This window comes from Polypterus senegalus, chromosome 17, assembly GCF_016835505.1.
Source record: "Polypterus senegalus isolate Bchr_013 chromosome 17, ASM1683550v1, whole genome shotgun sequence".
NCBI lineage: Eukaryota > Metazoa > Chordata > Cladistia > Polypteriformes > Polypteridae > Polypterus > Polypterus senegalus.
This window is the reverse complement of record NC_053170.1, coordinates 79,160,444-79,176,159: the sequence shown is the minus strand read 5'-3', so window position 1 is coordinate 79,176,159 and position 15,716 is coordinate 79,160,444. Positions and strand designations below refer to the sequence as shown.

The window sequence follows — 15,716 nt, the reverse complement described above, 5'->3', positions numbered from 1 at the left end:
TGCGCCAGGTTTCTTCTGTCAAGCTGCAGATCCCATTCCAGCTTCAGTTAATTGATGACTCTAAACAGGCCCAGTGAAGGTGTGAGTGAATGTGCCTGCAATGGACTGACATCCCATAAAGAGTTAAAGCACAATGCCGCTAGAATAAGAATCTACCCGTTGCCACACTGTAATGGGTAACGTGGTAGGATACTGGTTGGCTGAAAAGACATTAAAATGCAATAACAGCAACAACATTTCCAGTAGAGTGTGGCTACATTTTTGCATGGCAAAGCTTCTATTACTTTGGAGCCATTTAACAGCCCATTGCTAAGAAAAAAAAAATATATATTTTTTTTAATCAAGTGTATTTCTATGGTTTAGATAAGGGGTTTTCTACGGAAGCCGAGAGAGCACATACAATATTGTTATTTTCTTTAATTGTCTCCTCGAGATAATGGAATAATTTTATCGACATGTCAAGAAACTAAAATTTGTTTTCTTAAATTAACGGAATAATTTTTTCGCCAAAATCTGGATCCAATATGGGACCCATCAGATTGTTCACCCAAGGATAATATGGAGCCCAGATGCAGAACCAGTCAACCCAATAAGTGACATAGGTGGGTGCCTAGGGTGCAGTCATCTGAGGGGCACCATTTAAGAAAGTTAAGCAGTGTGTACTCCATACACCAAGGGTCACACCTTGAAGTCTATGGTATATGCACAAAGGGTGCGGTTTGTGCTACTGGAGATGTGCACACTCTGGACACTGAGGGGAACCACCTCAACCATTATGAAAAATGAGGAGCGACATCCATCCACGCCACCTAGATGGGCTTCAGAAGGCACTACCCATATGGGTTGGTGCACTGCTACGGATTGCTTGGTACAGGTGTGTTGGGAGTGAGCAAAAATCTTAATAGTTTGGGGGTCCCTGAAGACTGAGTTGAGAATTCCTGGTTTAGATAACATATACCTAAGGTTAAGGTGTCCTGACTCCATAAAGGCATAAAGACGTAAGGCAGCACTATCCAATGTGTATCTGAAAATGTATTGCAAATATTGTGAGCATGGGTCCAAACACCATCAGACAGACACCAGCACTTTATAAAACCACACATTTATTTTCCAATAATTAAAGTCTGCCCAACACACAGTGCTCCCAGCACCAATCACGCTCCACACGGACTTCTCTTTCAGTCTCCATGAGTTGCCTTTCCTCTCCTCACGGGAGCTTCATCCTGCTCTCGCTCCCAACTCTAGCTCTGTGATTGGAGTGAGACGGCCCCTTTTATTTCCACCCGGATGTGCTCCAGGTGCCTGATGACGCTCTTCTGGCAGCACGTCCTGGTGTGGCGGAAGTGCTGCCCTCGCACCTGGAAGCACTCTGGGCGACCCTGGAAGGTCCTTCCTACACCTTCCCAGGTGTGGTGGAAGTGTCGATCTCCTGGGCTCCACGACGCTTGGGGCGCCACCTGGTGGTGGCCACGGGCCCTAATGGAGTTGAGCCTCCTTGCTCCTTCCCCGTGGTCCCCTCAACATCCAGGGTGGTTGCCCCCTCCCAGCCTGGGGGACGTATAGACCACCTTCCAGTCCTTCCCGGCATCCCGGCTGGGTCTGACCTCCAGCCTCCTGTGACACTATGAAAATTATTTACACTTACATACTTCTATAAATATTAATCCTTTCATTTTCTAACCCTGCTTACCTAGCTTAGGGTTATGGGGAGCTGGTGCTTTATTACATAGTAACATTGGGTTCAGGATGGAAATTAATTATCTGGAATCCAGCAATTAACTTGTTGATAGTCCATCACAAAGCACATTTGACATCATTAAAGACAACGTGCATGTCTTTGGCATGTTGGAATAAAGCTATATAGGCACACTCTTAAAAGTAAAGGTGCTAAAATGTTTCTTCAGAGCATTGCCATGGGGAAACCATATTTGATTTCCAAAAGAACCATCAACATAAAGATTCCAGAAAGAAACTTTATTTAGGACTCTAACAGGTTTCATAAATAGATGATAACAGAATTTTGAAATACCATTGAGTTTATGTTTTTAAAAAGGCTATTGCTGGGTAAACTAAAACAGGCAAACTTCAGGTTTTCTTGATCTGTTGAAACGTGCATGGTAGCCATACACATTAAAGATTTCTGTTTTCTCCACATATTAGGAATCTTTATAAAGCTCAACTATGGTGGGCTAGCCCCCTGCCTGGGGTTTGTTTCCTGCCTTGCGCCCTGTGTTGGCTGGGATTGGCTCCAGCAGACCCCCGTAACCCTGTAGTTAGGATATAGCGGGTTGGATAATGGATGGATGGATGGATGGATGTAAAACTCAAATAACCAATTTGATTGGCAAAGAACTCTTCTCAGGCTGAAATGGTTCATTGTTATTAGCTTTACGAGGAACCACACAATCCAGTAAAGTGCCAGTAAAGAACCGTTATTTTAAAGAGTGCAGACACAGGAGAACATTCAAACTTCAAACACATAATGTATGGGATGGGATTTGAACCTAGGACTCTGCACGTTTAAGACAACATCGTGCTGTCAAAATATATACGCGTGAAAATGATTTACACACCTATAATTCTTTAGATATGTGCTATCGTGTTTCAACTCATCATCCAAGGCATTATGCAGGATCAAAAATGGATACGTTTCTTCTAAACACAGCATACTTAATGCCTGAGAAAGATTAAAAATATTCCCTAATGTAAATAAAAGTGCGAAAATATTTTTGCATTAACCATCGTCTGCGGGGATTTTATTCACCCCGCTTAGAAATAAAGCGGCCGGCAGCGCTAAAATGAAATCTCGCTCTGATTGGCTAGCGCCTGGCCGCGGTTTCTTAATGATCTTACATCTCTGTTATCACACGACGCCGAGAAAAGCTAGGCTCACAAACGTGCGATTTTGTCTCTGTTCTGTTACAAAAAAAAACTAATTAACACGGAATAAACAGGCGGATACAAGGACCGCAATCATGACAATCAAACACTGTGATTACAGTCAGCACTACCGGCCTCGAATGGCATGTCTGAAAAAGGTAATTAAGACTGTTTCCTTGTTCTGCGAGTTGATAGCATATATACAGTAAATGTCTGCATGTTATAATATCTACCTATTTGTAAATGTTGTGATAGTGGCAATGTGAGGAATGTAACGCTAAACGGAGACTCGGGGCTAATAATCTGGAGCATCCTTAGTTTGGTGGTAATACACACGAGGTTGATTTACAATCTGTCGTTTCTATCGTAACGAGTAGTTTTCCTTGTGACAAGTGCAGGATTGTAGGGGTGTAAAATTTTCCTGTAGACAGTAGACTCCATGATCAGGATGCTGTTGGCTTCGGTCTGTTGACTGGATTAGCCCCACGGCATACACGCGTCGCCCACTTCTTTTCACGAGTGTCTCTGTCTGAGCGCTCCCTCTCCTTCATTTAACTATGTCTGTCAATTCGTTTACCGATGCAACGGGAGTGACTTGACTGAGTCGTCTGTTCACGTATATGTAGTGCTTAAATACTGGAGCCTGCTTATTTATAGTTCTTTTTGACTTTGAACATCCTTTGATTTATTTAGCTTAAAAAACAAATATATTTTGAAACCTCCGGGACATCCGCTGCCTTGCGCGCTACGGTCTTGTCAAATAAAGAGCTGCACTATCAGATGCAATACCCGATCATCCCTGGAGCACGGAGGAATGTCAATTATATGTACAATTATTCCGAACGCCATGGGGACGCTATGGTATTCAAAGCTGTTCAACTGATTAACATTCTCAGGAGCTGGAGTTACTTTTTCCCTCAGCTCTCCATAAACTGTATCATCACACCGATCCTCCATTCACCATTCATCCATTTTGCCTGCATCCGTATAGTAAAAAAAGGTTTGTGTTTTTAAAATTCCTGCTTGAAAATTATCAACCCTCTGTGACCTTCTTTTTTATTCTTGTGCTATTGACATTATCATTATTAAAGGGATTGTCATCACTTTAGCATTTTCAGTCTTTTTACAGCACCACTTCCTCTTGGCTGGCTATCATAGTACACGTCTTTTACTCAACCATTTATTCGTTTACAGTTTACTATTTTCATTTTATAAAATATTTTAGAGTTTCCTCCTTCTCCCAGTGTTTGCATGAGTTTTTCTGAGCAGATACTTCAGTTTTGTCCCACACGTGAAAAGCGTACATTTTAAGTAAAGTGGTTACTCTGATTGTTCCCTGCACATGAGTGTACTCGGCGCTCTTAAAAATAAAGATGCCAGAATGCAAGTTCTTCGGAGTGATGCCATAGGGGAACCATTTTTAGCTCTCAAAAGGCCCATCAACTGAAGGTTCCAGAAAGAACCTAATTTATTTAGATCTGTAATAGGCTCCATAACAATAGATGGTAACAGATTTTAATTGCTGCTTACAAGAACACAGGCTATAGAGTCCAGGTTTTCTTAATCTGTTAGCATCCAGTTATTTAGCCTACCCTACATTGAAGAGTTCAGTTTTTTTTTCTACATATGTATGTATTAGGGTGTTTTTCAAAGGACAAAGAAAAAACTTCATAAGCAAAGAACCCTTCTCGAAATGAAATGGTGCTTGGTCAAGGAATATTTCTACAAGGAACCATACAACCCAGTGAAGAACCATAAAGTGCCATTAAAGAACCATTTGCAAGAACCAAATGCAAGAAGCATTTTTAAGAGTGTTCTGACAGGGCTGGAGATCCATTCATGGCTGGTCCCTGCCTCATGCCCGCTGCTGTTGGAAAAGGCTTCAGCTCCCATGGCCTTGAACTGAATTAAGTGGGTTGGATAATGGACGGACAGCCGGTTGCTTGCTGCTTGGATGGATGGATATATTTCACTCATTGCCTGCACTCTTAAAAATAAGTGGTTCTGCAGAGCGATGCCATAGCAGAAGCATTTTTGGTTTCCAACAGACCCATCCATATGAAGGTTCCGGAAAGAACTTTTATTTATTTAGGCTTCATACAGTAAATAACCATGAATAGGTGGTAACAAATTTGTGAAATCCTAATAAGTCATGATGTTAAAAGGACTCTTGCTTTAAACAATAACACAGACTACGTTTAGGTTTTCTTAATCTGTTAGTGTTTTCTAGGTAGCCCATCATACAGTAAACATTTCAGGGTTTTTTTGTACATATTAATAAGTTTTTCAAAGCACAAGGAGCCAACTTCATCTACAGAGAACCCTGAAACAGTGCTTTGTCGATCAACAGCTTTATGAGGAACCACAAAATGTAATAAAGAGCCATAAAATGCCTTTAAAGAACCAGCATTTTAAACAATGTGTTTGCAGTTTTGTTCCGTATTTACATGTTTTTTTCCTAACACATCCCAAAGATGTAAGTTACTCTACACTGAGCCTCTGAGTACGAATGTGACCTATGATGGCCTGTCATCAATTCAAAGTTGGGTCTTACTTTGTGTCCATTGCTGACAGTTTGAGGCTTGGCTCTCTAAAGGCTGAAACCAAATTATGGAGGTTTGATTTTTGGATAACTGGATAATCTGACCATGTTTTTCTATCATTCATCAAACAGAAAATGCAATTGTAAAATAATTTGAAAACAAGTGTTTGTTTCTGTCTTTCTAGGCTCTTGAGTTTATACTCATTACAATGCACAGCAAAGATCACGATTGTTTGGTAGTCTCATGAGGCCATTAGATTTATTATTTGTATTACTATAACTTGAAACATGTCCTGATTTGTTTCATTTTTTGTTTGGATTATGTTATTATATATGTATTATATTATTATTATTATTATTATTATTATTATTATTATTATATTAGTATCCATCAGTGATAGAGCCAGCATACGACTGCAATGGATAGTCATGGCTAGTAGCCCTCTCTGTATTACATTGTAGACAGCTCTTCTGCACAGCCATTTGGCCAGGGTTAGACAGAGATTGACTTGTATGGACCACACATTACCAGATTGTTTCTTATGTGATGTGTGCAGAAGGAAATGTCACATTCCTCTTCTCAGTTACCACATGCCCTTTGCTTAATTTACTTTACATTATCACTCAGTTTGCCCTCCAGATTTCTGCCTTGTGCACATTACTATCTGATAGGATCTGACCACTGTAACCATAAATTTGTTCAATAACAAATTATTATTTTCTTGCATTTGCATTACTAGCAGACTTATGACAGAACAAAAGAATTATGAATATCTCTTTGGTTTTAAGATGGTACAGTGGTGTAGTGGTTAGCATTAACACCTCGCATCTCTGCAGACTAGGTTTGCTACCTAGCTTGGCTGCTTTCTTTATGGAGTCTCACCAAGTTTTTCTCTGGGTACCATGATTTTTCCTGCAATATCTCATATTTAGGTGTGTTAGGAAAAATGTGCATCTCTTACTTTGCTTGGCATGAGTTTACCATTTAATGGACTAGTGCGCCATCCAGGGTTGGTGCCCCCCTTTAACAGTGCTGCTGGTATAAGTTGATCTCCCTAGGACTAAGAATAAGAAGGTTTAGTAAATGGGGTTCATGCATGGAGATGTATTATACACATGTGTGATTGTATACCTGTAGTTATATGTATATTTCCTGGTTCTTTGTGCTTTAACTTGATTAAATTGAAAAATGTGTAAAGAGTATGTGAATGAAAAGAATGCTTTGAATTGAATGTTAATTCTGGCCTCAGTGTGTTAGTGTGGTGCTTGCCTGTATTCCCAATGTCTGGGGTCTATCTATCTATCTATCTATCTATCTATCTATCTATCTATCTATCTATCTATCTATCTATCTATCTATCTATCTATCTATCTATCTATCTATTATGAAGGGTATAGGGCACCACCGTACTCCAAACCCCAAACACAAATGCACAAAACAGCCCTGGATTCAATTACAAGAATACCTTCTACAAACATTAAACATGTTGTCTGTTCTTCTTTCACTCTTCCTCTATCTCTATCCTCACTTGTATTCCTCCAAGATGAATGTTTCCTTCCTTCCTGCCATCTCCAACGCTTGGAGGCAGTGTGTGGTCTCTTTTATTGAGGACCCAGGAGTATTTCCGGTGATGTGACGTACCCAGTTGGTAACACTACCTGGTTATGAGAAAGCCAAGGATGTCCTTCCCCGGAAGCACCCTCTATCATCCGCCAAGGACTTCTACAGGGCTGCCCCTCAGGACTCTAACTCCCATGCAGCCCTGTGGGTGTCCAAACTGGGACACCATATGAGGGACACTGACACCTATTAAACTTGGAATTAATTGCTGTTCTTCCCTGCTAGTTCTTGTAATATTCAGGCATCCTACCCAGGATGGGGACCATAAGTATCCTGAACAGGTATTGCCCCTATTTAGTCCAACCTTCCATTATGTCATTCCGGCCAGGTAAGGAGTTCACCTACCTCTATTCAGGGTGGGATGTTCAACCATTCCTTGGGGAATCTATCTATCTATCTATCTATCTATCTATCTATCTATCTATCTATCTATCTATCTATCTATCTATCTATCTCCTGTTATTGACATATCTCAAAGATGTGCATGATAATTTACTTAGCAACTGTAAACTGTGAGTCAGAGTGTAAGTGAGTGTGTGCATGTATATTATAGGCCCTGTAATGAACTGGTGTTCCATTCATGGCGTGTTCCTTCATTGTGCTAAAAATTACCTCTGACCCTAAAAACTGGAATTAGCAGGATGGACTGATTATTTAACACGGTTATCTATTTACTTCATGCATATTCTTCTCAAATATATCTGACCTTTAACTAGTGCTCAACATGTTGAGATGTGATTTGCATTAAACTAATATTTAGCAGCAGAAAAGCATATTTACATATTCAGCTGGTTAACTTTGCAGTTCCTTATGTTAATAAACACAGTAACATACAAATAATTTACAATCTCACGTACCACCCTGAATTGTTGACAGCAAAGGTGTACTAATCTGAATATTAAATAGGATGAATGTGAAGTCAGTGTCTTCTGAAAAATAGAGTACAACCCTTTCTGATTTTTTAATTTGAATTCCTAATCTGAATTAATTCGTTTCACTTTGTCCTTTCCATATGCATGTAGTAGATGAAAGTGTCCTTTTAAACAATAATGTTACAAAATTCCTGCTTTGCCATTATGCTGTTCAACACAAATCAGCTTGTTTTCAAAGTGTGAGGAAAGAAAGAAGTGAATATAGTTTTAATCAGAGGGCATCACAAGTGATTACTGATCCAAATGAATTCTCTCCAAATTCTGACCAAATTATGCTTCTACAAATCCAATAGAACTTTAAGGTCATCTCCAAGGTTTCACAGGTCTCACACGCTATGGGGTCAACTAAAGTCCACCGCCATGAAAAGTCTGAAACTGAATAACTTTTCCAGAAGACTTCTTGAGGAAGAAACACTTGATCTTCAAGAAGCATATTGCTGTATGATAAGGGAAGTAGGAGTTCTGCAACAACATGTTCTTTAGAAGTGAATCTAAAGTGGAATGTCTGACAATAATTTTAAAAAGTCAAACACTGTCTTTGAAAGGAGATTCCTCAAACTAGCACTCAATCATGGTATTGGCAAGGTGATGGCTTGGGCTAGGATTATTATCTCAGGTTCCAGAGTCCACCATGAATTCAAAACAATGCCCAAAATTTTCTGCTGGAGAATGTGAGACCATAAATATGGCAGATAAACTGAACCAATGTAACAGGACAATGATACAAAAAAAAACTCTACAACAATATAGCCAATAAAGAAGATATCTGAGATTTTACAATAGCTCAGTGCAGGATTAAGTGCAAAAAGATGACATGGTAAAAAAATAAATTATACATTTAGGATATTCCTCAAACATCACACACCAAAGGTTTTCTGTACAATATGAGAAACTCATCATATCATGCAGGAAAGGTGTACCTTACGTTATTACTGGTAAAAAGGGTGAAAACAGTCACTAAACCAAGAGGGTTGCCTGCTTTTTCACATATAAATATATAATTTTAGTCTTTTTTTTTTAAAAAAAGATGCTATATATTTTTCTGTTATTTACCCCATGTGATTTTTAGTGATGGTTAAGAAAAATTTTCAATTTCATATTTTCATGGAGAATGGAGGTAAAAATTGTTCCAGTAGAGCAGAAGCTTATGGTGACTAACGTTGGACAACGGCAAGCAATATCAAAAATGTCCATTAAAAAATCTCACATTACTTGTATTGCTTGTACAAGAAAAATGGGAGAGATAAGAAAGTACTGGAAAGGAGGTTGAAGTGGTAAGGACATGTGATGAGGAGAAAGAATTGAACATTTAGGCAAAAAAGAGATAGGAATGGAAGTACAGGGGAAGAACAAGCGAAGGAGCTCAAAATAGAGGTGGATGGATAAAGTAAAAGAAGAGCTGAAGGAAAAGTGTTTGACTGGTGAGAAAGTCCACGACCAAGCTGTTTGGAGAAGGTTGATCAAGCACACTGACCCTACATAGCAGTGGGAGTAGATGAAGAGGAAGAAGAAGAAGACTTGTGCTGCATAATCTGCATGTCAGGCCATCCAGTATGCTAACAATGTGCAAAATGCATGCATTTATTGCTAAAATATAATTAAATAAATACGTCCATAAAATGAAAGAACTCCTCAAAGGGAAGCCCATTCACATGGGTTTGCACTTTTGAATTGAAGACAGGACACTTGACCAATGATTGAAGGGGTGAGGTGGGTCTTCAATTCAAGAGCAATATTCCGTTCAGTCAGATCAGCATATTTATAATGAGGATTGCTCAAAGATGTACGAGTATACCTAGCAGTAGACTGACAGTGGCAGTAGGGGTCTAGCTGAGTTTCAATTTTGGGATAGGCTCAGTCTATCTGCGACTTTGAATTGGAACAAGCAGTCAGCATATCACTGGACAAGACACTGCGAATGGTATGTGTTCAGATGAACAGTGGTTAGATAACGGGATTGAAAAGGCAGACAGTGATTGCATAAATACACCCTTTGCCAATTAGTTAAAATTAGTATTTCAGAATATGTGGATAAAGATTTCTAACTCATATGGGTTAAAGCTTAGTGGAGTATTAGCCAAGGCAAATGAAAATACAGTTTTTGCACATTTTTTATTGGATTAATACATTTCTAGCTTTATGAAGTCGAGGAATTTGAATGCTCCTGAACCAGTCCACCAGATGGAACATGTGCACAAACATTTCAAAAGGATTCAAAGGATTCAAAAATGAGCTTACGAAACAGCTTTTGTGAATGTGACCTTAGTAGCAAGAGGCTAATCCTTTAATGATATTACTTCACAGTTTCTGTTCAATAACAACACTTTGTTGACTTAACCTTAGTTTTTCCGAAGGAGAAGATATAGAAGTGAGATATGTTTGGCAACACCAGTTTATCCAGATTTCTGAAACTGATCATAATAGTCTGTAATAACTAGAAGAGTGATGTTATATGGATCTGGCCAAGTTATTATTTTGATTTAATACATGCCTACATTATCTGATTGATAAGTACGAACATGTTCTTAAATGCACAGACTATTCCTTCTGTTTCAACTCTAATAATTTAGTGAACAAAGATGGCTGACACTATATTGGCTATTTTCTTTATTGCATCCAAACAGTTCTTATCTCACTAACGCGTTAAGTTTCCTTTAAGAATATCTGTAATTTTTCATACTAGCTAACAACAATGCTTTATTTCTTGTATAGCCCTACATTACACAAGGAATGCCTCAATGGGCTTTAACATGCTTTGTTTTCTGAAAACCCTCCAGCCTTGACTCCCTAAGAAGACAAGAAAAATCTCTCCCTCCCAATATAAAACTTGTAGGAGAAGAAAAAAACAGGGAAAAATCTTAGAAAACGGAATTCAGAGAGAGACGACATTACAAGTAGTCTGGGCATGCAATGGGTGTCAAAAATGGAGTGAATACAAAACACAAAACACAAAACACAAAACAAGTAATCCTCTTCACCAAGCTAGATGGACAATCTATCATTGCCACTTCAGAAATACAACACAATAGTAGAAACTACTGTCATTTTATTCATTCTTGGAATCATAAGTAGCCTGCATCTTGAGATTTTAATGTGTGCTCTGGTTTGTAAATAATTATAAACTACAATAAGTCTTAGGGTCTTAGTCATTTTAAGGATTTACAGTACATGTTAAAAGGAGGATTTTGAAATCTGCCCTAAAATCAACTGGGAGCCAGTGTAAGGACTTCAGAAATGGGGTGTTTGTGTTTGTATTTTCTTGTTCTTGTAATAATTGTTGCAGCAGCATTTTGAATTAAGTGAAAACAGTATGAAGAACAATTTAAGCAGCCAGTGAACACCACATTGCAGTAGTCAGTCATACTAGAAATAAAAATACATGTATGCATTAATTTCTCAGTATACTGCATATTTAGAAAACATCTTATTTTTCCAACACTTTGAAATGGAAAAAATATGTTTTGCATAGTTTTGTAATGTATGCTTTAAACGACATGCTAGTGTCAGAGATGATGCTTAGAATGTGGTCTGATTTAGTAAAATTAATGGTGATTTCAACTAAGTTAAATAATGACAAAATATTGTTGAGATCAGCAACATTCCCTACCTAGCTAAGGGACCGTCTTGATGACGGAGGATTTGACACCATTCAGACTGCTGGTCCAACCCCTGTCACACTTCAAGACAAGCTCAAATGCCAAAAGCCAGAGATGAAATTCTTAAACCAGGAAGTCAATAACAAGAAGATTTTAGTTTGCATGCAACATTAGGGGTTATCTACATTTTTGGATATCCTGAAAATGCCTGTGCCAACCTTTATAAAATTGCTTTGATGACATCCATATGTTGCACATTCTGGTGATTTCTGGGTAGGATTACTATGTAAATGACAAATGCATTGACTCTTCCAGTCCAAACCTAATACTAAATTCAGACTCCTTAGGTCCAAACACACCTACACAGGTGTATACTTTGTAAATATTCATTGAGGAAAACTCACAAAAATAATAAAACTGCTCTTGAAGTACATTATAGGCTATTTGAATGATCTGACAGATACTGAGTATACTGGGTATACTTCTGCATACTACATATAAACTGCTCAAAAAAATTAAAGGAACACTTTGAAAACACATCAGATCTCAATGGGAAAAAGAAATCCTCCTGGATATCTATACTGATATAGACTTCGTTAGGAATGAAAGGATGCCACATCGTTTGATGGAAATGAAAATGATCAACCTACAGTGCCCTGAATTCAAAGACGCCCCAAAAATCAGAGTGAAACAATTATGTGGCAGGCTAGTCCATTTTGCCAAAATTTAATTGCAGCAACTCAAATTGTACGCAGCACTTTGTATGGCCCCTGTGTTCTTGTATACATGCCTGACAACATCGGTGCATGCTTCTAATGAGATGACAGATGGTGTTGTGGGGGATCTCCTCCCAGATCTGGACCAGGGCATCACTGAGCTCCTGGACAGTCTGAGGTGCAACCTGGTGGCATTGGATGGACCAAAACATAATGTCCCAGAGGTGTTCTATTGGATTTAGGTCAGGAAAGTGTGGTGGCCAGTCAATGGTATCAATTCCTTCATCCTCCAGGAACTGCCTGCATACTCTCACCACATGAGGCCAGGAATTGTCGTGCACCAGGAGCCACTGTACCAGCAAAGGGTCTGACAATGGGTCCAAGGATTTCATCCTGATACCTAATGGCAGCCAAGGTGCCTTTGTCAAGCCTGTAGCGGTCTGTGTGACCCTCCATGGATATGCCTCCCCAGACAATCATTAACCCACCACCAAACTGCTCATGCTGAATGATGTTACAGGCAGCATAATGTTCTCCATGGCTTCTCCAGACCCTTTCACTTCTGTCACGTGCTCAGGGTGAACCTGCTCTCATCTGTAAAAAGCACAGGGCACCAGTGGTGCATCTGCCAATTCTGGTATTCTATGGCGAATGCCAATCGAGCTGCATGCTGCTGGGCAGTGAGCTCAGGGCCCATTAGAGGACATGGGGCCCTTGGGTCACCCTCATGAAGTCTTTCTGGTTGTTTGGTCAGAGACATTCACACCAGTGGCCTGCTGGAGGTCATTTTGTAGAGCTCTGGCAGTGCTCATCCTGTTCCTCCTTGCCCAAAGGAGCAGATACTGGTCCTGCTGATGGGTTATGGACCTTCTATGGCCCTCTCCAGCTCTCCTAGAGTAACTGCTTGTCTCCTAGAATCTCCTCCATGCCCTTGAGACTGTGCAGGGAGACACAGCAAACCTTCTGGCAATGACACGTATTGATGTGCCATCCTGGAGAAGTTGGACTACCTGTGCAACCTCTGTAGGGTCCAGGTATCGCCTCATGCTACCAGTAGTGACACTGACTGTAGCCAAATGCAAAACTAGTGAAGAAACAGTCAGAAAAGATGAGGAGAGAAAAATGTCAGTGGCCTCCACCTGTTAAACCATTCCTGTTTTGGGGGTCATCTCATTGTTGCCCCTCTAGTGCATCTGTTGTTAATTTCATTAACACCACAGCAGCTGAAACTGATTAACAACCCCCTCTGCTACTTAACTGACCAGATTAATATCCCATAAGTTTCATTGACTTTATGCTATACTCTGATTAAAAAGTGTTCCTTTAATTCTTTTGAGCAGTATATTATGTTATAGCCTGCATATGCCCAAGCCCATAGATGGTTTTGAAAACTGGCCTGCCTAGAGAAAGGCTCCACACCAGACATCCTGACCCCAAACTACACTGGCAGGACACAGTCTCCATTGGCCCAAAATTGAAGACTGGCTTTTAAAGTAAAAAAAAAATCTTTAAATGTTAAAAAAGCACAAGCATTTCCTTGAAGGGAGAGGCTAAAACCTCTGAGCAAAAGGAAAACACAAAAATACGGCAAACAGTGAAAGGGCAAAAAAAAATAAAAGAGACAAAAAGAGTTTGCAAGAAAAAGCAACCGAAAGCTAAGAAGTGCAATCTGTTATCCAGTTCTTAGGATACGTCTTGGGGTACCAGACACAAAACACAAGGAACATCAGACAATACACAATACAAAAAATACTAAATGAAAAACTAAACATAACTATATTAACAGAATTTTCATAATAACAAAAAGGTAAGAAAATAATAATTAATAAATAGCAATAAAAATGAAAATAAACATGTAATATTACACACCCTCCACAGTCACTCACACATCTGCTTCTATTCCAGCTGGATTTTGCCTCATGATGTTTATTTCTTTGGAGAGGTCTGAGACCCTCTTTTACTTGACTTTGAGATTAAAGTCTCATTATCTACAATGCTTGCGTTGACTTTGACAACTTTGGAGTTTAGACACAATTGTTCCCTATTATCACCTGCAGTTGCTATGCCGTTCAACTCTTCAGCAGCCATTGATGTTACTCGTCTGTGACATAAGGCAGAAGGATTCCCTCTGATTTTCCCTTCTATATAATGAGATATGACAGCAAAATCTCAAGTGTTCATCTGTTTATTCATCTGGAATCCACAGCGCTCGACAATATGGCTCTAACTATACAGATATTTGATATTTGAAATAGGCTAATCTGTTTCATGGCCTGGGTAATTGCCCTGCCTCTAAAGTATAAGTTGGATATCAATGCAGCTGTGATCACAGTTATTCAGGCTGTCTATTGTGTGCTGCTAGCACAGTACAGCAGGTTATCAAGAAACTACAAAAGCTACTGTCTGAACATATTATTGAGTCGGTGAATGTGTCCCCATAGGTGTCAGACGTGTTCTAAACTGGAAAAGAAACTCTAGGTCTGCAACTGTACATGGGTTTAAGAGCTGTAAAAAAACAGTAATTTCTGAACATTATCCTTTGCATCTATAGAAGAACCAGCCTCCCACTTTCATGACTCAGAAATTTTCTTTCAGTTCAACCTTCATTAAGGTTACTCGAGATCCCTCATGCTGTTGTTGCCTTTGTTGCCCATGCAAGTGAATTCTTTTATACAAGAAATCATTTCAGAATTATCTCCCCCCACCAGCTATGTTTCCAAGAGATAGTGTTCACTCATCCTTATTAGAGACTCAGATGTTGGGGTCCAGATGTCACTGCCCATAGCAAATACCTGCAGACAACATTCACATCACTCAGTTTATATTATCTTGCATTCGCTGGAGACATTTCTTTTTACTTTGTCCACAGTTATCATTTTTTTGGATTTCTCCTTTCTGTTTAAATCCTCCCACAAATTCCAAATATACTTGTATGCTATTCTTTGTGATTCTGAAACAAACTCTACTTAACAGCTTACCTGGTTTCTGGAATGGCAAGTTACTACAAAGAGGTCTTTTAATAAAATTCAGCTGTTTCTCATTCCGTACTTCAACTACATTGGCAAATGAAGGCTTTCAGGACTCTGTTACGTGATTTGGCACAAACTTGAACAGCTGGACCCTTGGCATCTTCCTTGTCACAACCCATTTCCACCAAGCCAGCCCAGCAATGATGACACCTTTTTATCACCATGACCTAAAAAAAAGGATGCCAAACAAAAAAAAGTAAAGATATACTTAACAGTAATAAGGCTGGTGTTGATGTAAGGTGCATAGAAATGAACTATAAGGAAGAGATATGTGAAAGAACTAAGAATCTAAATGAAAATGCTGAGGTGGGCTTTGTGTATTGATCAATCAAAAGTCAAATAAAGCTATTGTTATGTATGCATTATACAATAAAATTCTTGCATCTCTTCTCATAACAGT

The 15,716-nt window shown here is 39.2% G+C and overlaps 1 protein-coding gene across 2 annotated transcripts in view; it reads left to right on the top strand.

The window, feature by feature from the left end:
* The first annotated feature begins 2,830 nt into the window (after window positions 1-2,830).
* Window positions 2,831-15,716, top strand: part of rgs9a (regulator of G protein signaling 9a) — a 196,320-nt gene continuing 183,434 nt past the window's right edge. For both annotated transcript variants that reach the window (XM_039739815.1, XM_039739816.1), the window contains exon 1: window positions 2,831-3,038. In XM_039739815.1, coding sequence (XP_039595749.1) covers window positions 2,976-3,038 — 63 coding nt within the window. In that variant the 5' untranslated portion in view covers window positions 2,831-2,975. The remainder of the gene's footprint in view (window positions 3,039-15,716) is intronic.